This window comes from Macaca thibetana, chromosome 5, assembly GCF_024542745.1.
Source record: "Macaca thibetana thibetana isolate TM-01 chromosome 5, ASM2454274v1, whole genome shotgun sequence".
NCBI lineage: Eukaryota > Metazoa > Chordata > Mammalia > Primates > Cercopithecidae > Macaca > Macaca thibetana.
Window position 1 is genome coordinate 34,079,329 of NC_065582.1, and position 25,079 is coordinate 34,104,407.

The window sequence follows — 25,079 nt, forward strand, 5'->3', positions numbered from 1 at the left end:
ATTAACCCATTCTGTTTTGGGCTACTAACATTTGCATCAACAAGGGCTTGATGGTGGATTTAAAGCATTATATAGCACTAGACTTCACTGGAGTTTTGCATTAAAGCTCCATCTGGGCAGTTTTCCAGCTGGTAATCTCAGAGGACTGATGTCTATTCCTCAGGCACTACTTAGACCAGACACTCTTGTTTATTCATCTCTTTGATTTGCTGGGTCTACCACAGACCACCCTTTTCCATCCTATGCCTTCTTTAAACCTAACTGGGACAGGGCTGGGAAGTCTTTGCCTTGGTGTGGCTGGAAATATCAGGGAAGAAATTTGGAAGAAACGTTAAAATGCTGAAGCAACTCTTCTTTCCTCCCTACCAAAGGATCTGAAAGACTAATAGCCTTGAGAGTGATATAAAATTCCAATGCCAGACATCCCAGCTTTATGCTTATACTTATGGTAAAATATCCAGGATATAAAATGAATCATTTTCCCTTGAGGTAAAAACAGATGTTCATTCAGTCACCTGTGCAAGTAAATATCCACCCTATCTATCCTTATCTATGCTGTTTCTGATAGTCTTTGGAAAACACACATCTGATCATACCATTCTCTTCCTTTAAGACTTGATGTTTCTCTTATCTAGTAGCTTTAAAACTGTTGGAGAGGGAGACAGAAGCCAATGGATCTAATTTTACTAGTGTTGCTGTTTCTTTTATTTTTTCTTATGTAAGATCTATTTTGAACAAGTGCCTCAAGTGAATAATAATAACTCTTATTATAGTTATTAATATTACTATTATGGTAATGTTGATAACTAAGGTCATGTAAAGCTGTGTCATATGTAGTTATTAATTACTATATATTAATATTACAATAGCAATACTAACAACTATCATGGCACACCTTTACATGACACACATACCCCTTGGTGATTTTTGCGCAAATGGTCTTTTGTCCTTATTCTCCTCCCTCCCAACTCATCCCAGGCAACTGGCTCTCCAGAATGTACTATGCACCCCCAATACTCCATCTCTTTGTGTCTGCTAATTTATTTTCCTGGATGATGTCCTTCCCCTTCTCTGCTTGATGAACTCTAAGACCAAAGGACTTTTCTAAGAACGAAGTCCCCTACTTTGTGCTCCCACAGAATGTTGTAATTATGTCTTACATTTGTCTCTCACTTTCCGTTCTTGATAGATTGGGCCATGCTCAGCACTTTGGGAGGCCGAGACGGGCGGATCACGAGGTCAGAAGATCGAGACCATCCTGGCTAACACAGTGAAACCCCGTCTCTACTAAAAAATACCAAAAACAAAAACTAGCCCCCCGGCGCGGTGGCGGGCGCCTATAGTCCCAGCTACTCGGGAGGCTGAGGCAGGAGAATGACGTAATCCCGGGAGGCGGAGCTTGCAGTGAGCCGAGATCCGGCCACTGCACTCCAGCCTGGGCGACAGAGCCAGACTCCGTCTCAAAAAAAAAAAAAAAAAAAAAAAAAAGTAATATTCCTGGCACACAATAGGCATTCAATAAATTCTTGATGAATGAATAAATGAAAATAAGTAAATGAATCTATTCTTATTTATGTTTTCTTAAAAATACACTTTGCATTTTCTTACAAAGTCTAGATAGATATAGAAAGACAAAGCAAAATGGGAAGAAACATTTTAATTCTGTATTTCCCTTTGCTTCTTGATGCAAAGCATCTTTAGGAAACTTGAGTATAACTCTGTGCTTGCCTGAGAAAAATGTGTAAGGAGCTAATTTATATAGTGTACTTAACACAAAAAATAGGACAAGAAGCCATGAATGGAAACTATATAACCAGAACAGAAGGATTTTCAGCCCCTGGATTTTCAGGAGAAACTGTTACGGAAGCAGTCTTGAGACCCAGTCTTATTTTTTAGGATAGTTAAATGGCAATATAATTCAGTACCAGTAGTCCCCAACCTGATTACAGGCTGTTTGTCCACTACTTTTCTATCCCCAATACATCAAAGCTCTGACTTGGGCCCCTTACTTATTTTAAGAATCTATTCTCCAGGGTCTCTACTCTGGCTACCATCAGTGGTCTGGATCTGAAAAGTTTCTCCCTAATCTCTATGCTTCAAAGCAGATAAGATAGAGAAAAAAGGAAATTCCTTAAATTTTTTAGCATCTGAATTGTGAATTTCGTGTGGACTCTGTCATGGAAATGTATGTTCATCCTCTTTAAGATCTACAAATTATTCTGTGTTTAATGGGTCTTTGTAGGCTGGTCTGGGGAACCTATCACAGATGATTTAAGTTCTCTGTGAAAATATATTTTTTGGTAATTTTTTATGTAGATAAAAATGCCAAATTCATAGAAAAGTTGCAGGAATGGTACAAGAAACTCCCATACAACTTTTCACCAAGAGTATATACATTCCCCTCGTTTGTTTTGTGTATATGCTAATACATCACAAACACACAAAATACTTTTTGAATTCTGATTGAATTATAAACTTTTTGAGTGCAAATTGAGGTCTGCTGAAATGTTTGATCAAGACTACATTCCATTTCATGCTTTTATATTTTCTTTATTTCTATTATTTCCCCACGATAAGAGTTCTGTTCCAGAAAGAAACATGTATTTACATTTTTGTTTTCCTTGTAAGTAGTGACTTAACTTCATATATTTGTGAAGATGTAACTATACTTCCTCAAGGCCTCTGGTACTTTCCAATAATAGGGTGAGTGTTTATTGAGTCAGAGTCAGTCCTGTAAGACATTGGGCTATCACTTAGTAAACAGCATTATTGTAATATCTATAGTAGTACCCTTGGAATACTAGAGGCCAATCAGTAATGAACATTCCTGATGTCACCATGGGCTAGCCTGGGTACTAATGGAGGCAGTTAAAGAACTTTTAAACTGAATTATTTCTCAGAACCCCAAATAAGAGTTCCGCCTATCTATGGCTCTGCTAATATTGATTTTAAAACTACAACGTTCATTTTTTTTTTTGCTTTAAATTCGAGCTCTTTTTAAAATCAAATCCTTATCCCCAGCCAAAATGTATATTTTTTTAGTTCACCAGAGAACTTCAACTGACCAAATCAAAAATAAAAGTTCCTAACTGCTTAAAGGTTTATGTAAAAAAAAAGAAAAAAGAAAAAAGTTGAAGCTCCGGAAAAAATACTTAGACATTTCCATAATGTAGTCACCGCCTCATTTGCTTCATCAATACTAACAATCTTTTTTTTTTAATCAGGATATTTCAAGTAGAATAAAAACACTTCATATATGTATATTTAATGAGACAAAAACTTGATTCTTAGTTCATAGACATGCACCAAAATGTTCAGCACAAATACTCAAGAAAAATGAGATATCCACCGAACGAACAAGTCTTATTTTCTACTTCTGTACTTAGATTTTCTTCTTAAAACTTTAAATGGCTCAGCATGGCAATAGAAGATGTCTGCTGAAGTAGGTCCATGTTGTTCCAAGTGTGCCTGCATGTGTGTGTACATGTGTAAATGTTTTACCAATGTCCTTTATGGTGAGTCCTCTGTATGATTACTTTACTCCCATGTTGCTTCCAGCTCAATTAGATTTGAATAGTATTACTGCATTTTAATAGAAGATAGAAACCTCTTTTATTTGGAATACTTTGCTATTATGATAGTAAAATGAATTAATAGGAATTAAATTGCTAACATGGATTAAAATAGCTTTTGCCATTGTAGAATTTTTAAACGTGTCAAACAGAAGAAATACTTATTGTTATAAAACACATTACTATGGAGAGTATTTTTAACTTCAAGAACTAAAAATAATATTTGATATTTACAGAACTATTTTATAATTGTATTGCATCTAATCCCTAATTGCTTATTTTCTAAAAAGAAAAAAAGGGGAAAGTGCAATAGAGAAAAAAATGTCAGCCTATATTCAAACATATACTACCAGTTAAATGAGAAAATGCAATACAATGCAGAGTTGAAAGTTTGAAAGAACTGAGGGCGTCAAAGAATGTAATTTCTATTTAGAAACATTTTTAAGACAACACTATCACAAACACAACTTTCATAACCATGGTATTCCACCAGGATATGAGATTGCAGGTGATTCTGCCAGTTTGTATAGCTGACTACAATTATCTGATATATGTACAAGGTGCTGAATTTTGAGTACAGGTAGTAAGTGATGGTTATATAACAGAAATACTCCCCCAAAAGTAACTTTTAAAGTTTTTTTTTGTTTTTTTGTTTTTTTGTTTTTCTCCAGAAGAGCTGAAGTACTGAAGTGAGTACACTTTGTCATGTTAAATGGGAGAAAGAGTGGACTGTGACTTGGCTCCTGAAATTTTAATACTGCTCATTAGCCGTCTACAAACCTACAGTGCTTTCAGAGGCTCTACACATCTTCAATGAGTCAAACCCCAAAGACTTATAAATAGGTATATAGGTTGCTAATCTATTCCTGATGCTTTGCCTAAAAAATTGGCATTGCCATCTTCCACATCTTTCTTTTGGAAGCATGGTTTTGAGTTTGTTCCTTGTTGGTAAGCATCCAGAAAATGGCAGATTCCGGGGATTTCACTAGGGAAGTTCGGTGGAAGTTCTTCCCTTGATCGAGGGGTAAACACGAAACCAGGACAGTCTTTGAGTAATCTGAAAATATTAAAATAAAAATATTAAAATATAATACTGACATAAATGTTTATCAGCTCATAAAAAGAAGGCAATATAACTAACTGAATGTTACTGAGAATATTAATAAACCAGTGATTTTAGGTGTGACTGACAGAAAAAGTCTAATGAGGTTAACAGACATCTTCACAGAAGTACAGTGAAGAATCAATTCACAATAAGAAAATTGTGTCAACTAACGTATTTCACTTACATTGGAAAAAATTATAAAACATTTTTGCAAAAATAATATCCACACAACAGTGCAAGTTGCAGTAGTGAAAAAATAATCCAAAGATTTAATAATAGCAAAGTATCCACACATAACCATGACAGTATTAAGATTTCCTGAGTTGAAAGAGGTAAGATGTCCATTTATTAATTCATTAATTTTGTAAATATTACCGTAATCACGGGCAAAGAAAGTAATCATGGGCAAGAAATTGTGAATCAAAATTACAATGACAAAAATGATGTGACAGCAACTTTTGAATCTTTCAATAGAATTTTTATGAATTCTAGATTAGCAGGACTCAAGTGAGATTTAATTGTACATATCACCACTCTACTTACTAATGATTATTAGCAATATTTTTTCTCTGGAAATTCATCTGTTTACCAAATTATATTGTTTGCTACTTTACTACTTGTTCATTATGCTAAACCCATTTTAAATTCTAATCTTACTGATTAAGCTATTGGTACCTCGTCCCATGTGCTTCCCTAGCTTTCCGTCAAATGAGAACTTAATAAGACTTCTCTCTAACCTAATATTCAGACCATGGACGAAAAAATGTTGCATAGTTGTGGGCTCTCAACCAACTTCTACAGAAAAGCATTTATTATATTTACCCAAACAGACCATGGTCTTCTATTCACCAGTCTGTAATGTCATGTCTAAATTAAATAGAATGATGATGCTGAATTAGATTTTGGCACTGTGACATCATCTATGTACTGAAGAAACCAACCGAATAGAAATCTGTCTCAAGAAAGACAGTTTAATTTTCATCAGTACATCAATAAATCTGTAATCTGCTAAACAATAAAACTAATGAAAATGATGTCTTAGTCATGAATTTATAAATATTTTTGAGTGACTGTTATTTGAAAATATGTAATGAAAAGTTATAGAATTACACAGTATTAAAAGTATAAGCTTCAAAGTCTGATAGCTCTAGCAGCAAAGATGTCCATTGTCCAGGCTTTAAAATGGGGATAATAATAGTACATATTCCTTAGGACAGTTGTGAAAATTAAATAAATTAATTTTTAAAAACTGACTAAGCATCAATTAGAAATCACGCCACACCTATCATATTGGTAACAGTAAGTCTGACAATATCAGGCCTTGGGGAATAGCACCCTTCCTACACTGTTGGTGGAGTGTAGATTGGTAAAATCAGTCTGAACAGCTAATTAATGCCTAGTAAGGTTGAAACTGGGTATAGTCTATGGTCTAGGAATACCATTTTTAGTTATATTATCTAAAGACATACATATTAAGATATCTATTGAATCACTTTTTGTAATAATGAAAAATTGGATATACTCTAATTAAACATGGGTAGAAGATAGAGTCTGGCTCATGCATACTCTAGAATACATATTATATCACATGCACATATAGTAACATGCTAGATCTGGTTCATACTGGCTTGTGAGAACCAGTTGTTAAACACTGAGGAACTTTGTAAGACAGTTAAGCTATCCATAGCCTGAAACCTGCCAGAGTGGACATAGTAATACCAAGGATATTGGCAAATGCTAGAATCGTGGATTCTCTACCTCATCCTGTAAAGCTGGTTTACCAGCAAACCACTCCATTAGCAATAATTAAAATGAATGATCTAGATTTATGACTAGGTATACATTTTATCAAGGAAATTATCCCAGAAACAAACATAATACTGAGTGGATTCAACGCAAGTCATAAAAGGATATGGACATGTTGATTGGGAATCTGTTTTCCTCTGGCTTTATTTTTCTACCTGACAGGACCTAAATGAAAGTGATATTCCTGCCTCTCTCTACCCATTTTCCTTCCTGGAAAGCAGAAGTGACATCTTATTAATGAGTTGTGGAGAAGCTGCTGAACATGCGTCTGTATTTGGGAGACTGTCCGCACAGAGTACATATTCTCAGCTCCTACAAGCTATAAAGCACATAGGATCCACTGTGTCAGCGTGTGTGACAGGGACCATGTAATAGTTGATATTTATATTTCATTATATTAATATCTATTTACAATTTATTGTTTTTATAAAACAGAAACCTGAAATAAATATGGCAAAATGTTGATGTTGAAATATTAGTATTGGCTACATGAATGTCATCTTCTTTGCTTTTTTCTATATGTTTAAAAATGAAATATAAAAATGTATAAAACTATAAGTCTAATAAATAAAAATGTATAAAACTATAGGTGATTGATAAAAATCTATTATTTTTTCTATCTACAGCAACCCAATATTCCCTACTAAATATGGTAATGACAATTATAATCTCATATTTAAATGTATTATATAAAAATATTCAGCCTTTACAAGTGGCTTTAAAGTGCATCGTTTGAATTTATTAAGGGCCTTGCTCTGGATCGCACGTCTGGTAAGTGCTGTGTGTGGGACTCTAAGGCATGTCTTCTGAATACAACTTCTATGCTTTTTAAAGACACTTAGCAGACAAACATAATTAGAATGTTATGGAGTTAGAAATATTCATTATATTGTCTTTTTAAAAATCAGAATAGACAAGGAAAACCATTTAGAAAAACAAACCATTTAGGTGAAAGTTTGAGGACAGCAACACCCAAAAAAGGCAGCAACAGCCCAAATGTCCTCATAGAGCGGACATTTTTCTCTACACCTTCTTCACCAGACACGATTTTCCCCAAATTACTTTATCAACGCTCCAATTCTCTGTTATCTTTCCTATATTCCTTTATTCACTTCATTCTTTTTCTTACAGAATTCAATTCTTGCTTCTCTGGCACAATGTGCTCAGACTTGTCCTACAAATAAGAGATCCTAGGCCTGTTTACTCCACACACTGGACAGCATCCATGCATCCTCCCCACTTGCCATTTTTGTTTCTAATGATCCCTGGATCACCACATAAACCTCTAACATTGACCCACTGACCTGGATCTAATGTAGTAGACATGGATCCACTGACCCACTGATCTGATGTAGTCTCTATTAGTCTGTAATAGTTTTCCTTACTTCAAAAAAACAAACAAAATGCAGAATATTATCCCCTAAAATTAAAGTAAAACTCCTGACAATGTTTAAAAGACAGTAATGTATAATTGTCACTACCCTGCTACATTTTGAATCACTGGTTAGAATTTGGAAGTGGAAATTTGAAGATACAGGGGTTTTTTTTGGTATAGGTATGTATTCTGTGTCCTAAATTTACCTGTATTTCAGAAATATATCATGGAAGCTACATTCAATATTAAACAGATTATTGTATTATTAAAGAAATATCATTCCAGAATTTAATGTATCATCAATAAAGCTCTCCAAAGAAAATTCCGTTTTGTATTTGTACACCTTCTTCAGCATCTGCTTCTTGTACTATACTTTGAGTAAAACTAAAATTATGCCCCTACTGTTGACTAAATTTCCCAAAGCATTGGATGTTTAACTGAAATTTAAATTATTTATATTATTTTACGTTTTCCTAGTATATGGAAGAAAAGTGAAGTATCTCTCAAAGAAAGGAATTTAAAAAGCTGTTAAAAGTATTTCACATTAAGTATTTATATTTTGCCTAAATAAGACAGTATTAACTACTGCTTTCCCTTAGGCAAGACATAAATACCTCATATATGAGAATAAAAGGAAAGTAAATTATTATTGAAATCAATACAAAAGGAAAAAAGATATATCATATTTGTCTATAAAATGTAGAAATGACTTCAGCAAATGAGCTGAAGTTCAATATAAATTAAATTAAAATTTCAGTGTCATCCATGTATGTGCATATAAACATAACTGAAACAAAGAAAGAGAAATGTTAATAGTTACTATCTCTGGGTAGTGAGATTATGACTTATTCCTATTATTTACTTTATAATTTACTAATTTTGTAAATTTTCTGAAATGGGTATGTGTTACTACAGTAATAAAAAATTTATTTAAAAGATAACACCATCTATGCTATAAAAACCTGTATGTGCATTTCTAGTAACATTGCCAATATAGTGAATCTAAGATTTAAGTCATGAGCATTGTCCTGTTGCCAAAAATATATGCCAACGTGTTGTGGTCCTCTGCTGAAATACATGACATCCTGAATTATATTTTGAAGAAAAATGAGTAGTTAACATCAGTGCCTCCTAACATGACTCAAGACCACCAGACTTTGAGATACAAAATGCCAGATTTCTAAAGAGTTTAGTTTTATACTGTTAAAAACAATCAATATAGAAGAAAAAGGAAAATATGCTTTTTATGTGTAGAAGTTTTGTTGTAAGGTAGGATTCCTCAGCATGCACATACACACATAACACATCTTTGCACACTGAAAGAGAAACACAGATATCAGTGAAAGGACAGGTAACTGACTCCTACTTAATAGGATGATTCCTCTTAACGCTTACAGAGAGAGTAGAATCATATTATCTCAGGGTATGGAATCTTATCCCTACCTATAATACCCAGTAGGACCATAGGCCAATTACCATTACAATGAAACCCAGGGATTTTTCCAATTCTTAGGTTATACTGAGTTGTTTTCATATCCAGGAGTCAACAGTCAACCAGTAAATACTTCTTGCTTTCCTTCTGTGTTCCAGGCGCTTATCTAGGAGCTGGGAATATAGAATGTGTACCACAGGAAGCTAACATTCTGCAAAGGGAGGCAGGCACTCAACACATAAATAAATACTGCATAAGACAATTTCAGATACAGGTGTGAACTGAGAAGATGAAATAGGATAATGAGAGTGTATGTGAGGAGAAGGTTGTTGCTATAGTTATGATAGTTAAGGAGTGTCTCTTTAAAGAGAGGAGAAGAAATGATCACTGTAAGGTCGATGGTCTGAGTAACTAGGTGGATGGTGATATCATTTTAAGGTGATTGGTAAGCTTGCCTGGGTGGGAAGGAAGTGGATTTCATCAGTCTGTGTGGGAAATCACTCATTCTAATTCGGTCCAGTTCATTTTAATATGTCAATTAGTCATCCAAGTGGAAATATGTAATAGGATATATGTGTCTGTAGCTCCGCGGAGAATCATAGGATGGGCTAAAGATTTTTTAAAAAATGGTTAGAGTCATAAAAGTTCAGACACAGAAGAGAACAGGAACAGAGGCTCTGGGCAATGCAATAAAGGTTTGGTAGGGAAGGAGTTCCAACAGGAGACACTGAGAAGGTGTAGACATGGGGTAGTGAGAAAACTAGGTGAGTGGGGTGCCAAAAATTTAAAGAAGAACATGTATAAATGAGGCAGTTCTTAGCCTATTCAAATGCTTCTGAGATGGTAAGGAGAGAAAACTGACAGAGTTTTTTGAGATGGAGTCTTGCTCTGTTGCCCAGGCTGGAATGCCATGGCACAATCTCTCCTCACTGCAAGCTCCGCCTCCCGGGTTCCCACCATTCTCCTGCCTCAGCCTCCCGAGTAACTGGGACTACAGGAGCCCGCCACCACACCCGGCTAATTTTTTGTATTTTTAGTAGAGACGGGGTTTCACCATGTTAGCTAGGATAGTCTTGATCTCCTGACCTCGTGATCCATCCCCCTCGGCCTCCCAAAGTGCTGGGATTGCAAGCATGAGCCACCGCGCCCAGCCAACTGACAATGATTTTAGCAGGGCACACTGATGACCTTGATAAGAACCGTTTGAGTGGAGTCAACACTGACTGGAGTGAGTTGAAGAGAAAATAAGAGGTGGAAAAAATACAGATAGTAAGTATAGACAACTTCTTTCAGTTTTGTTATAAAAGAGAGCAGAAATTTAAGATTGTAGCAGAAGCTGGACTTAGAAACAAGGAAGTTTTTATTTTTCAAGAGTTTTAATAGATATGGTTGCATTCTGTTGGGAATAATCATTTCATCAGAGAGAAATTTGATCATAGAAAGAGTTAATTTCCACAGAAAAGTTAATGAGAAGGTGAGAGGAAATAGCACTCACAGTAAAGCTGTATCAATCAGGGGCAGGAGGGGAGCTGGCCCAATGTAACGGGAACAAAGAAGGAGGAGATGGGTACTGGGGTAGCTCTGCTGAGAGAACCTACAGCACGAAGATGGCAAAGTTCCTATCTGACTTCTATCTGGCAGTGAAATATGAGGCAAGATTATCAACTGAGAGTCTGGGCTGGAAAGGAAAGGATGCTGGTGCTTTAAGAAGGGAGAAGGCCAGGTGCAGTGGTTCACTCCTGTAATCCCAGCACTTTGGGAGGCCAAGGCGGGCAGATCACTTGAGGTCAGGAGTTCAAGACCAGCCTGGCCAGCACGGCAAAACCCAGTATCTACTAAAAATACAAAAATTAGCCAGACGTGGAGGTGGGCGCCTATAATCACAGTTACTTGGGAGGATGAGGCAGTAGAATCACTTGAAACTGGAAAGCAGAGGTTGCAGTGAGGCGAGACTGCACCATTGTACTCCAAACTGGGCCATAGAGCAAGACTTGGTCTCAAAAACTAAATAAATAAATAAATGCAGAAGAAGAAGAGAGAAGACGCTATTAAAGAGTTATCTCTGAGAATAGGAAAGTTAACTTGCTTGGTGTAATTTAGCTACTGTATAGATCTGAAAAACTTCTTTGTTACTTAAGAGTTTCCAGTATAGTGAGACAAAATGTACATGATAGATATATTTCTACTTACCACAGATTGGTTTAATTTCTGGTTAAAGGGATAAGTGATACCAAAATGGCAGATTTTTTGACGCAGGCTGTACACTACATGTTGTCAAGGAGACAGTGAAGATAGAGGTTCTTCTGACGTTAGATGACACATGGCTCTTCTGACTGTGTTAACACTTGCTGCCAGTCCATAAAATTGCCATCTTTGAAAAATCCCTGATGACCAGCTAGTTTTCCTCTGGTAAATTCTTCCCTGTATGATAGGGCATTTGACTGGCTTTTGTCCTTGATTGCAGGGAGGGAGCTTCTAAAACTCTTGGAATTTTTTGAGTTATAGGAGTATCCGTTTTCCATGAGGCCCTTGGATCACATTTGAGTTTATATTAATGAGATGAGTCAGAATGGGGACAGGGCCCCAGAAAAATCAGTCTTGTGGATAGAAGGTTGGGGTTTTGTGCTAGCCTAACCTCTGGGGAGGAGAGTGGGGGTGGTGTCTGAGTTCAGTCACATGGCAGTGATTCAACCAATCATGCTTACATAATGAAAACAATGATTCCATACATCAAACTCAAAGCTCAGTGCGGTGGAACTTCCTGGTTTGTAAACCCATTGATGTGGTCGGAGGGAGATAAGTTCTGATTCTATGGAAGCTCTGCATCTGGGACCCTCCCAAACCTTACCCAATCTGTTTCCTCATTTGGTTGGTTCTGATTTGTATCCTCCAAAATAAAACTGTAATAGTAAGTATAGCAATTCCCTAAGTATTTTTGAGTCATTTTAGCTAATCATCTAACTTGAGAGGTTCATGGGAACCCCCAAAATTGTAGCTCAGTCAGTCTAAATGCACACTTAGGTCCTGAAGGGTGGCTAGCATCTGAATTAAGGGCAGGCTTGTTGGGGTCTGTGCCCTCTAACTTGTGGTTATGACTGTGCTCAGTCTGGGTGGTTACTGCCAGAACTTCACTGCAGTGTACTAGCTGATGTCAGAACACCTATCAACGTACTGAGAGTGTTAATATAGGCTTCTAAAAGAGCAATGATGGAAGAATAGGTAATATCTGTCATGGATTTATGGCTGGGCCACAAACACCTCAGGCGAGTCATTCTTAGGCTAATAAGCAGTGTAAAAAAGTTAAAGTGAGGATGATAAAAGTTATCACGTTTCTTTTTTCTTTATGATTAAGGAAGAAAAAAATTATGAACAATGAATCAAATCAATGGGGAAAATGACAATTGCATATAAACAAAAACAAGAGATTCTAGGTGTTTAACATAATTACTACCTGTAAGTTGTTGGGCTGACATTGATTTTTCGTGGTACACTGCAGGACTCAAATTTGTTAGCCAGAGTGACATTGTTTCCAAAAAGACAGTAACGGGGCATTTTGACTCCAACAACGCCAGCAAAAACTGATCCAGAATGCAGTCCAATTCGCATCTGAAAGCAAAAAATAACATGATGTTCCCAGTCACTGGTAAAACACTTCCTACTTGTCAGCATCGTTTGAATACCCTGTCTAAATTATTTTACCATTCACCCTCAGCACACCACCCCTTTCCTCAAAACCTCCAGCCAACTTCCCTCTACTCCGCATATGCAATTAAAAGTGACTAGTGCAGAATCAATAGTCACATTTCTTAACTCTTTTCCATTTAGGTTTATTACACAAACCATCTTAATTGTGTCTGTCTTCAACATCTGAAACAAGTTTCCATGCACAGGGATCATAGTTACCACAGCAGCATAGCAAGGGGGATATGAGCTGTTTATGTGAACCTGCCACCTCTCCATCAAGTGAGACAGACATAATTTCTGGACTCCTGGAGTTGTTTTCCCAAACACTGACAAAGAAGGGCAAATGAAGCTAGCTCCAAGGATATTAAATATATTTTTTAGACATTTTACCTTAAAATAGCTTTATACCAAACACTATCCCACTGTTCTAATGACTTACAACTGAGGAAATGAAATTGTAATATTTAAGCAGAAAATGACAGAGGAAGCAGAAAGTGGAAGTTACTTGAGTCCGATGACGAAGTCTATATACATGAAACTAAAAATCCAGACTGATGAAAGATCAGATTTGTGCCGCGCCTAGATATAAGGGGCAGTCTGGGATATGTTGTGGCAAAATTTTAGGAATTCTGGAAGTCTCCAATGATTTGGAAAACCACTGAGACAGATTGTTTTATTTTATTTATTTTTCAGAGATAGAGTCTTGCTCTGTCACTCAGGCTGTAGTGCAGCGGCACCATCATAGTTCACTGTAACCTCAAAACCCTGGGCTCAAATGATCCTCCCATCTCAGCCTCCTGAGTAGCTGGAACTACAGGCATGCACCACCACACCTGGTTAAATTTTAAATTGTTTGTAGAGACAGGGTCTTGCTATGTTGCCCAGTTGATTCTCAAACTCTTGGGCTCAAGTGATCCTCCTGCCTCAACCTCCCAAAGTGCTAAGATTACAAATATAAGTCACCTTGCCTAGCCAAAGCAGGATATTTAACAATGGAATCTTCAAAGGTCTGATTACTTGATGATCTTAAAGAATTCACAAATACTGAAATTACTGCTACTACAAAGCAAGCTAAAGTGGGGATATTTTAAATGACAATGATGATACCATGTTCATTATTTTCAAACTCTATGTTTACTCAAACATTTTAAAAAGTTGTATTAGATACATGCATTTTGAATGAAGACCAAGAACTCAGTAACTTAGATATAATTTAGAAATCAGAAAAATTCAGTTCTGTCTAGTTTTAATAAGTAATTTCAGGTGTCTGCTGGAAACTTCCCAGACTCATTTACTTTTAAGATGTCATATGAATTCTACAAAATTTTCAAATAAAAGCACTAGATTGTGAATTAGGAACTTTGTATTCTAACAAACTCTACTAGTAACTGGTAGTCTGGCTTCCTTAAGTCTCTTTACTTCCCTCTGATCATATTTTCACCTATAAAATGCAGGGTTTGATTATTTTTAAAGAACTTCCTTCATCAAAGTTTTACATTAACAAGCAAAACTTAGATGTCTGTTATATATCTGGCTTTGTCTCTTTTAGGAAAATATGAATTTACACATATAACAAGTGATAGATAGTTAGAGAGATAGACAGATAGATAGATAGAATAAATACTCTTTTGCCCATAAATATCAACCGCGACTTTAGCATATTTAGATTGAGGAATTATTGCTTTCTGTGAGCATTCTTCTGGTTAAACCAGTTTTTCTTCCTATAGTTACTCCAGCTTATTATATGTTAAATTTACCATAGCATTTTTATCTTATTTCATAATTAAAATGTAAATATATTCTGTTCGTAAAAACCAAAGTCATGCAGACAAGGCAAGTGTCCCTCCTACTCCTTCCATGCCATGCTGCCTTCTTCCCCTTCTCCAGTTTTGAATCTCTCAACCCCAACATTTCCTTAGAGAGCTTTTCAAATTAATCAGCAAGATTTAAATCACAATGTGTTTAAGCCACACATTGTGCCCCGAGCATATCTCTTTTCACTGGTAACAGACTTCCGTGTGAAATAATGAAAGGCAAAGGCAGAACTCTGACTCCTGGGAAAAATTTGAATGGGAACCTACTAAGGGCATCTTTTATTTGGGACCACTTGTGGTATAGCCCATTTCTCATCATAGGCTTCTAGGCTTAGGAAAGGAGGGGTACTAGAAGTTTGCTTCCATGTTCACTTGTCACCTACCGACTTTCACGGTTACACTCAGCCCACTGGTCTCTGTCACCAACCCACCTGCTGCTTTCTAAGCCTGACTGGATGGATGTTAGTGAGGAAAACAATAGGAATAAGTGAATAGATGAATGATTTCCACAAGTGAAGTGCTAGAGGAAAGTACAGAGTTTGAAAAATAAAAAAATGAAATATTTTCTATTCTTTCACTTCAATTCTATACCAAGAGGTAGCAGGGCAAAAGGCAGAAAAAGCCTGGGCTTTGAAGCCACATGGACATGACTCCAAATACTGACACATAGGAGTCTTGACTGCTGGTGTCTGCTGGTGAATTGTAGATTCCTCTTTAAAGTGTTATTATAAGGATTAAATGAGACAATGTTTAAGTCACAATATGCTCCTTTCCGATACATACTTAAAGTTTCCCTACTAAAAATACTCTCCACTCTGCCTCTGTGATGTTTCACAGGTATCTCTTAAGGACGTCAGATATTTCCCAGGACTGCAGGTTAGTACACATAAAAAGGTATGATTAATGACTCCCTTTATAGGTCTTTTAAACTAGCCTATCGTTACCCAGGTAACTATCTTTGAAACTAACTATAAATAATTCTTCCAACTTACAAAAATCTAAAAATACATCTATACAAATAACAAAAATGCCATAAAATTCCTCCACACCAAACATACACGTCTTAATTATAAAATGCATTTGTGTGAAAATCACTGAAAATGTTGTTAATAGTCTCTATTTTTTAACATTTACTTTGATGCTACAAGCCCCCTCAAACAGATTAGAAAGAGAAAGAAATATATAGTCCTCCTCTAAAAAAATGCAATTACAGAAACTAAATCTGAAAAAAGGTATTGTGATGCTTCTAAAACATACTTGCAAATTATTTTACACTCCTTCTATTGATTCATGGGCCCTAAGCCCTCTCTCTTCTGGGCAGAGTTATGATTGCTCTGACGGATAGAATACAGCGGAAGTGTCGCTGTGTGTCTTCCAAGGCTAAGTCACGGAGCTTCCACCAGTCTTGTTCAGTGGGAAATGAACCACCTCATAAGAAATACATACTAGTGCACCACATGTAACACTAACAATCCCAGCTAAACCCAGCCTTTCAGCCATCCCCACCAACGAATCTGACATGTAAGTGAAGCAGCAGTCTTGGAATGAATCTTCCAGCTCCAGTCGTCGCAATCCCAGCTATTCCAGGCACCCTCACCCATTTCAGTATTCCCAGCCGAGGGCCCATAGATTATAGAGCACAGACGAGGTATTCCTGGTATGCCTTATCCAAATTTTTGATGCGCAGAATCCATGCATAATAAAAGGTTGTGATTTTATACCATTACATTTAGAAAAGTGTGTTGCACAGAAACATATAAATGGGATGACAATAGACTTAGAAAATAGTTATGGAGGCTTAAACATATGGCTCCTATTAAGGTTAAAGAGAGTTAAGGATAAACCTCTAAATACATAGTTTTGTTTTTAAATTTCTTCTTTCTTTTCTATATGTTTTATAGCATACCAGATAAGATTTTACAATACCTCAAAGGCTGGGGACTGTCCTATAAAAATTAAGGGACACATTCACTGTGAGACAAATAAAGGTAATGTGCCTATATTCTATCTATTAAACCAATGCCTACCATGCTAACTTTATTTCCTCATGTGTGGTGAGATATTAGTCTGGAATCTGGCTCATCTAGAAATTAACTTTATTTCCCCATGTGTGGTGAGATATTATTCTGGAATCTGGCTCATCTAGAAATTTTTAAATGTCATGTGCCTTGGAAAATATTGGTGGATTAGCAGTCAACATCCATTCAAACGTAATATTCTCTCCTCCAGGGGTTGGGAAACCAAAACTACATTTTCTAGACTAACTTGCAGCTTCTAAATGCAGTTAGGCTTGGTAAATCAGAGGCACAGTTGCACGGGATTTGGCAGGCACCATCTCCACTATAACTCAAGCACAATTGTGGAAGCCTTCGTGTTTTCTTTAGCATGCTTAGTAAAGAGTCCATTTTCCTGTCACTCACTTTGTAACAGTCATGATGCAGGATTGACATCGTGCTGATTATTACAGTAGATATGGTTTTGGAGAGGCAGCAGCTTTCTGAACATGGCAGTTTCCTGACTGTGGCTTTGGTGAGATAGTTTTGGAATGAGCTTCCAGATTTTTGAAAATGCAGTTGTTCTGAAGTTTGCCTTTAGGAGCTATTTTATTTTGACAATGGAAGATCCCCATACTATGGGAGACCTTTTTTTGAAAGTCCAACTTATAGACGTGTTCTTCTGTCCTCTCAATGATTCTGTAAGCCTATACCCTATAATATACTTCTTCCAATGTAAACAAGTTAGAGAAGACTGTGTTCTCTATAGATTTTGCTTTCTCTCTCTCTCTCAACTAAACCCCAGCTGATACACTATGGTTTTGATAATCAACTAATATGCATTTGCTCTTGTGACATCTCCTAGACAATATATCATCTGCCTTACCTTGATAGGTTCTCCATGGGGAGACATAACTTCATCAGAGAGCTCCATCATCTTCAGGGCCATCAGCGCTATCTGAACAGCATGAGTATCACTCTCTTTGTGTAATCCTCCAGCTACACAATAGGCATCGCCAATGGTCTCCACCTAGACATAATATATTTTCCATACTATAAATAAATGCTCAGGAAGAATCACAGGCTACGTCATATAGAAGAAATTAAGTCATACAGCATAAATCTCATTGCTCAGGCCTTCTGGAGGATCAAGGTTAATCAGATACTCCCAGAAATGGCTTTCTCTTTCAGGAAATGCACAAGGTTTAGACCCATTACATTCAGTCACTGCACTGAGAGGCAGTACAGTCCTGTGAACACAATAACAGTTGGCTTCTACTCCCAGATTTGTCACTGACTCATTGTATCATTTCATCTCTCTTTTTTTTTTCACCATATAAGATAGTTTTTGTAGAAACAATACATTTTTGAATTACAATACATTGTTTAAAGATGTTGGGATCATTTACTCGTTTTATATCCTCCTCATCATAAAATAGTATTTTGCCTCAAGTCACTACCCAATAAATGTCATATGAATGTAGTAAAATTGTGCAATGTAAAACCAAGATATTAATAGTCATAAAAGTAAAAAGAAATGGTTTTTCTAAAGGACCCTAGGGGTCCTCATAGAAATTACTTGTTTAACTTAGGATTGTCTTGGAGATGCGGGCTCTTTTTTGGTTCCATATGAACTTTAAAGCAGTTTTTTCCAATTCTGTGAAGAAACTCATTGGTAGCTTGATGGGGATGGCATTGAATCTATAAATTACCTTGGGCAGTATGGCCATTTTCACGATATTGATTCTTCCTATCCATGAGCATGGTATGTTCTTCCATTTGTTTGTGTCCTCTTTGATTTCACTGAGCAGTGGTTTGTAGTTCTCCTTGAAGAGGTCCTTTACATCCCTTGTAAGTTGGATTCCTAGGTATTTTATTCTCTTTGAAGCAACTGTGAATGGAAGTTCATTCCTGATTTGGCTCTGTGTTTGTCTGTTACTGGTGTATAAGAATGCTTGTGATTTTTGCACATTAATTTTGTATCCTGAGACTTTGCTGAAGTTGCTTATCAGCTTAAGGAGATTTTGGGCTGAGACAATGGGGTTTTCTAAATATACAATCATGTCATCTGCAAACAGGGACAGTTTGACTTCTTCTTTTCCTAACTGAATACCCTTGATTTCTTTCTCTTGCCTAATTGCCCTAGCCAGAACTTCCAACACTATGTTGAATAGGAGTGGTGAGAGAGGGCATCCCTGTCTTGTGCCAGTTTTCAAAGGGAATTTTTCCAGTTTTTGCCCATTCAGTATGATATTGGCTGTGGGTTTGTCGTAAATAGCTCTTATTATTTTGAGGTACGTTCCATCAATACCGAATTTATTGAGCATTTTTAGCATGAAGGGCTGTTGAATTTTGTCAAAAGCCTTTTCTGCATCTATTGAGATAATCATGTGGTTCTTGTCTAAGTCAAAAGAACAAAGCTGGAGGCATCACGCTACCTGACTTCAAACTATACTACAAGGCTACAGTAACCAAAACAGCATGGTACTGGTACCAAAACAGAGATATAGACCAATGGAACAGAACAGAGTCCTCAGAAATAATACCACACATCTACAGCCATCTGATCTTTGACAAACCTGAGAGAAACAAGAAATGGGGAAAGGATTCCCTATTTAATAAATGGTGCTGGGAAAATTGGCTAGCCATAAGTAGAAAGCTGAAACTGGATCCTTTCCTTACTCCTTATATGAAAATTAATTCAAGATGGATTAGAGACTTAAATGTTAGACCTAATACCATAAAAATCCTAGAGGAAAACCTAGGTAGTACCATTCAGGACATAGGCATGGGCAAAGACTTCATGTCTAAAACACCAAAAGCAACGGCAGCAAAAGCCAAAATTAGCAAATGGGATCTCATTAAACTAAAGAGCTTCTGCACAGCAAAAGAAACTACCATCAGAGTGAACAGGCAACCTACAGAATGGGAGAAAATTTTTGCAATCTACTCATCTGACAAAGGGCTAATATCCAGAACCTACAAAGAACTCAAACAAATTTACAAGAAAAAAACAAACAGCCCCATCAAAAAGTGGGCAAAGGATATGAACAGACATTTCTCAAAAGAAGACATTCATACAGCCAACAGACACATGAAAAAATGCTCATCATCACTGGCCATCAGAGAAATGCAAATCAAAACCACAATGAGATACCATCTCACACCAGTTAGAATGGCGATCATTAAAAAGTCAGGAAACAACAGGTGCTGGAGAGGATGTGGAGAAATAGGAACACTTTTACACTGTTGGTGGGACTGTAAACTAGTTCAACCATTATGGAAAACAGTATGGCGATTCCTCAAGGATCTAGAACTAGAGGTACCATATGACCCAGCCATCCCATTACTGGGTATATACCCAAAGGATTATAAATTATGCTGCTATAAAGACACATGCACATGTATTTTTATTGCAGCACTATTCACAATAGCAAAGACTTGGAATCAACCCAAATGTCCATCAGTGACAGATTGGATTAAGAAAATGTGGCACATATACACCATGGAATACTATGCAGCCATCAAAAAGGATGACTTTGTGTCCTTTGTAGGGACATGGATGCAGCTGGAAACCATCATTCTTAGCAAACTATCACAAGAACAGAAAACCAAACACCGCATGTTCTCACTCATAGGTGGGAACTGAACAATGAGATCACTTGGACTCGGGAAGGGGAACATCACACACAGGGGCCTATCATGGGGAGGGGGGAGGGGGGAGGGATTGCATTGGGAGTTATACCTGATGTAAATGACGAGTTGATGGGTGCAGCACACCAACATGGCACAAGTATACATATATAACAAACCTGCACGTTATGCACATGTACCCTACAACTTAAAGTATAATAATAATAAATAAATTAAAAAAAAAAAAAGAAATTACTTGTTTAATGGATACTAATCACAGTTATAGAAACCAAGATGTTGAATCAGTAGGTAAAAACAATGGTGATGCTTGAAGGACCACTGGAAATCAAGCTATTATCTAAAATCTAAGTATTAACCTTGTCATTATCATTATCATTGTTGTTGATGTTACAGGCAATTTTTATCTGTCTGTGATACTGGCTGCAGAAAGCAAATAGTTAATTTAAATCCACAAATAACTCCCTAATTCTAAGAGCAGCATTTTTCTTCTCCTCCAAATATTTACTGTAACTATAAGACCCTATTCTGATCCAAAGCCTCAGTTGTAAAAGGATGAGGGTGAGAAAGGAAAAAAGAAAGAAGGTGCAAATCTTCAGAAATTCCCCAGTCAGAGTGAATGCTGATACCCTTATTATGGCTCCAGATTTCTTCTTGACCTGTCTTTCTCCTAGTCTCTGACTTTATCTTCTTATTCTCCATATTTCTCATTTTGTTCCAATGTCACTGCCTTCCATTATCCCTTAAGCATATCAAACATGCTCCCACTTGCTATTCCTTTCTCCTGGAGCAATCTCTCTGCAGATAACCACTTGGTTGTCCCTCCTTTCCTTCAGTCCCTACAAAAACCTCACCTTATTAGAAAAGCCGATTGCCACCACTCTCTAAGAAACAGCAATCACCCCTTACCCACTGCCCTTCTTTTTCCCCTTAACCTACTTTTTTTTTCTTTCATATTATTATACTAACTGAAAGACTATAAATTTACTCATTCGTTTACCGTCTTTCTTTCCCCTAATCATATGTAAGCCCTCTGAGTTTGTCTAGTTTATTCAGTCCTATATTACCTGTGCCCGGTAATAATGAACCAGGTGGCAATGTCACCCATGAGCTTTTTCTCAGCAATGAGCACATAAGAAATGCTCATCATGATGGCTATCACAGGTGCTCAATAAATATGCTAATCAGAAGAAGTTCTACCCCCATCCCTACCTGATGTTAGGGGCCTACCATATCTGCTTTTGCAGCCCCTTGTACATACTGCATCCCTTCGTCATGTCATATGGAAATCTAGCGTTGGTCCATTCTGCCCTCTTCTCCTTCTCCAGATGTGAACTTTCCTCACAGTGATTGTACGCTCTAGCTCTGTAGCCATTGCCCACCCATGCTGGCAAATGCTGGATAACCAGTATATACATGCTGAAACAATTGGTAAATGAACACAGAGAGAAACAGAAAAATGGCCAAAACCCCCAGAAAGACAGAAGAGAGAAAATGAAATTAAATAAAGCCATAGTATAATCAAGTCCTGGAATAAATAAGGTTGACTATTCTTTTGAAGCCATTGGCACCTATAGGGTAGGCCCATGATTATACATTGTGTATATCTGAAACCCTTCTATATTTATTTTCAGCTGTCTCCAACTAATCTCAAGCAAAATCAGAAGTGAAGAAAAAGTAGAGATGAGGACTGGCATAGAAGGTAATTTACTATCTAGCTATGGCTCTAGTTAGATTCATCAGAGAACTCTGTGGCTGTTGTCCTTATACCTTACAGTGAGGAGCATAGTTTCAAAATGCTTGTTAGGATATTTAAAAACTATACCCTATATCCTTGATAGAAATAACCAAAAGTAGAAGAGGGCTACTTCTGTTAGCAATTACAGCAGTTTGCAAGGAAGAAAGACTTCCTTCTCACAATTCTAAGAGAGGAGACAGTCTCAAGATAGAAAATGTCTACAAATAAATACAGTAAACTCCACAAGAGGCCATCAAACTTAACCTAACTGAAGCCAATTATTTTTTCTGTAATTATACATGGGCCTCTTTTTCCCCAAGGGAATCATGGCTCTGTTTGGAATTTCCTGTTAGGAATTTTTTAAAGTAAGGTTTTACTTCTAGCATCTAGAACAGAACAAGACAAGAGCTTATGTATTATCATGAATAATATTTGTTTCTTCCTCAATAATTTATTTATTTCCTGTTGGGTTCAGCTCTGAAACGTCAGAATGTTATGTGGCAAGTTAAGAAGATGATTCAAGCCATACAAATGAGAAGTATGCTTTATTCCTAGTGCCAATGTCTAAAAGAAAGCAAAGTAATTTAAATCAGTAAAAACTTTTAATTCTAAAGAAGTAGACAGAACTTGAAATCTCTTCATTAGCTCTCTTACTAATAGTAGTTACATTTTTAAAAAAATTGGTATCAGGGATGGTCACTGCTATATCTCCAGTGCCTACAATGATGCCTGGCTCATCCTGTATGTCTGATGAATATCATATATTATCTAACATAATCTTTATAACAATCCTGTTCATGAAGATTATGGGACATAATGTGTGTTATTCATATGTATAGACTCTGTGAGTGAGCATTATTTTCTCTTAGAAGTGATGATAAAGGTTTTTTTTAACTTAGTTTACAAAGCGAGTAAGGCAGAGAACAAGATTTGAAGACAGGTCTTTGTTTTTCAAATGTCTCCGCCCTTGGCCAAGCTGCAAAAATGCCTTAAGTAGGTGATTTTGATTTCTGTTAACTGTCTATGAAAAGTATCAGGTTAACTCTGTACTGAAGTAATCTATTTAAAGGCAATTTTTATAATCCTCATGTGTCTTTACTCTTACAGATACAAAGGATAATGTTTCCTTGTATAAGCCATACTTCGAATTATCTCACACTTAATAATTCAACTCAGTTTCCACAGTGAAGTGGCAGGTTCACTGACTATTAAACTTCTCCTATTCACAGGTCCTACATCCCATCCTCCATTCTTTGAGCACCTTATCCTCCCTCCATTCTCTGCTCATTGTTTGAGAAGAGAATGTGGCAGTCCTCTCACAGAACAGTTACCTCTGTTTCTGGGCAGATCCGGAGCTATTTCTGGCTGGAAAACACCCACATAATGAATGTACTATACCTGTTCCCAGGACTGGGCTTGCAAGACTGTGCAGAGGTGGCCTTTCAGTTGCATTATAATTCAGGTCCTAGGCACAGTGCTTGTACCCCAGTGAGTTTGCTGGTAAAATGATCATTGCCCTGTTCCACCCCTACCTTGTAGACATCCAGCTCTCCACACTGCTGGTCGAAGCGAGTGTAGAGTGCATTGAGCATGGTGATGACCTGCAGCGGTGAGCACTGGGAGCAGATGGCAGTGAACCCAACGATGTCTGAAAAGAGCATGGTGACATTACTGAACTTCTTGGCTTGCACAACTTGCCCTTGCCACAGCTGCTGAGCAACCTCACAGGGAAATATGGAGCACAGAAGATCTACCGTCTTTTTCTTCTCCTCCTCTAGGGCTTGGTGGGCTTGCTCAAGAGTGGCCTTCAGCTTCCCTAGCCTCTTCTTCAGGCCATCTTGAGCTCGGGCTTGCTCCCCTATCAAGACCACATCCCTCAGTGCATTGTGAATTGGGATGTCTGACAGGTAGAGCCCTCGTCCTGTAAAATCTTCTAATCTGTCCACACAGGGTGACCCCAAAAACAAGATTGCACTGGATTCAACAATGTAGATCATTTGGCCTTTGAGGTCCATAACCTATGAAGGAAAGGAGAACCAACTGTGGTTTATTCAAGTTTCCAAAATCTTTCTGAGACAAAAGAAGGGGAAGTAGATACAGTAATAATCCCTTTGTGTTCAAACCTGCTGGAGAGGAACAGTTTGCTTTCTTATAGTTCCAATTTGCTATGAGTTCTAAAATGCATGCAGACATTTGAAGAGTATATTGGAGTATACTCTACACATAAATCAAGATTTACAGTGAACAATGCAAAACGCTGTTGCTTCAACACTTTCTCACTAAGCAGCGTGCTGAGGCTTTTGCCACGATATTCTTGTTAATAGTCTCACTTGGTTAACCTGAAGTTCTATTTTTTGTATAATATGGTACTTATGAAAATGTAGTCTTCCTTCCTTTCTTCCTTCTTCCCTCCCTCCCTTTTACTTTTTTCTTCATTCTATTTTTTTTGTTGTTTCCTTCTCGTTTAGCATGTTTCTCTTCTCTTCCCCACTTCTCCCGTAGTACTTGCTCCATCTGGCAGGTATGGAAGTTAAAAAGCCTCCAAAGGTAAGATTTTTATCTGAATTTTTTTTTTTCAGTCATGAGTAGCTCCCCAGAACTACCTTTTGGAAGTCATTATTTTTCCAGAGACTTCAGCATGAGGTATCTGAATCTTATAGGAGAGGCTACTTCCCCATTTCAACTTTGCCTCCAGCACATAAGGCACCCTGCCCTCCACCACACAAATAAAAGAGCAAACCATACAGTAGAAAGGACTGTACCAAGGAGGATGTGAGAGACAGGGGGCTTCAAGTGATCATCCTGAACCACAAGAAGGTTTACTTGCGTACATGTGGACAAAGATGTGCATGTGTGTTCTTGCAGCAAAAAGCCAAAAGCAACCCAAATATCCTTCAATAGGATACTA

The 25,079-nt window shown here is 37.2% G+C and overlaps 1 protein-coding gene across 9 annotated transcripts in view; it reads right to left on the reverse strand.

The window, feature by feature from the left end:
* Positions 1–4,242: 4,242 nt before the first annotated feature.
* GUCY1A1 (guanylate cyclase 1 soluble subunit alpha 1) overlaps positions 4,243–25,079 on the reverse strand; it is a 67,812-nt gene continuing 46,975 nt past the window's right edge. For 8 of the 9 annotated variants that reach the window (XM_050791267.1, XM_050791263.1, XM_050791264.1 and 5 more), the window contains 4 exons: positions 23,704–24,189; positions 17,669–17,812; positions 12,742–12,896; positions 4,243–4,629 (listed from right to left, as the gene is read on the reverse strand). In XM_050791267.1, the coding sequence (XP_050647224.1) occupies positions 4,428–4,629; positions 12,742–12,896; positions 17,669–17,812; positions 23,704–24,189 (987 nt within the window). In that variant the 3' untranslated portion in view covers positions 4,243–4,427. The remainder of the gene's footprint in view (positions 4,630–12,741; positions 12,897–17,668; positions 17,813–23,703; positions 24,190–25,079) is intronic. The other variant, XM_050791270.1, reaches the window with a different exon arrangement.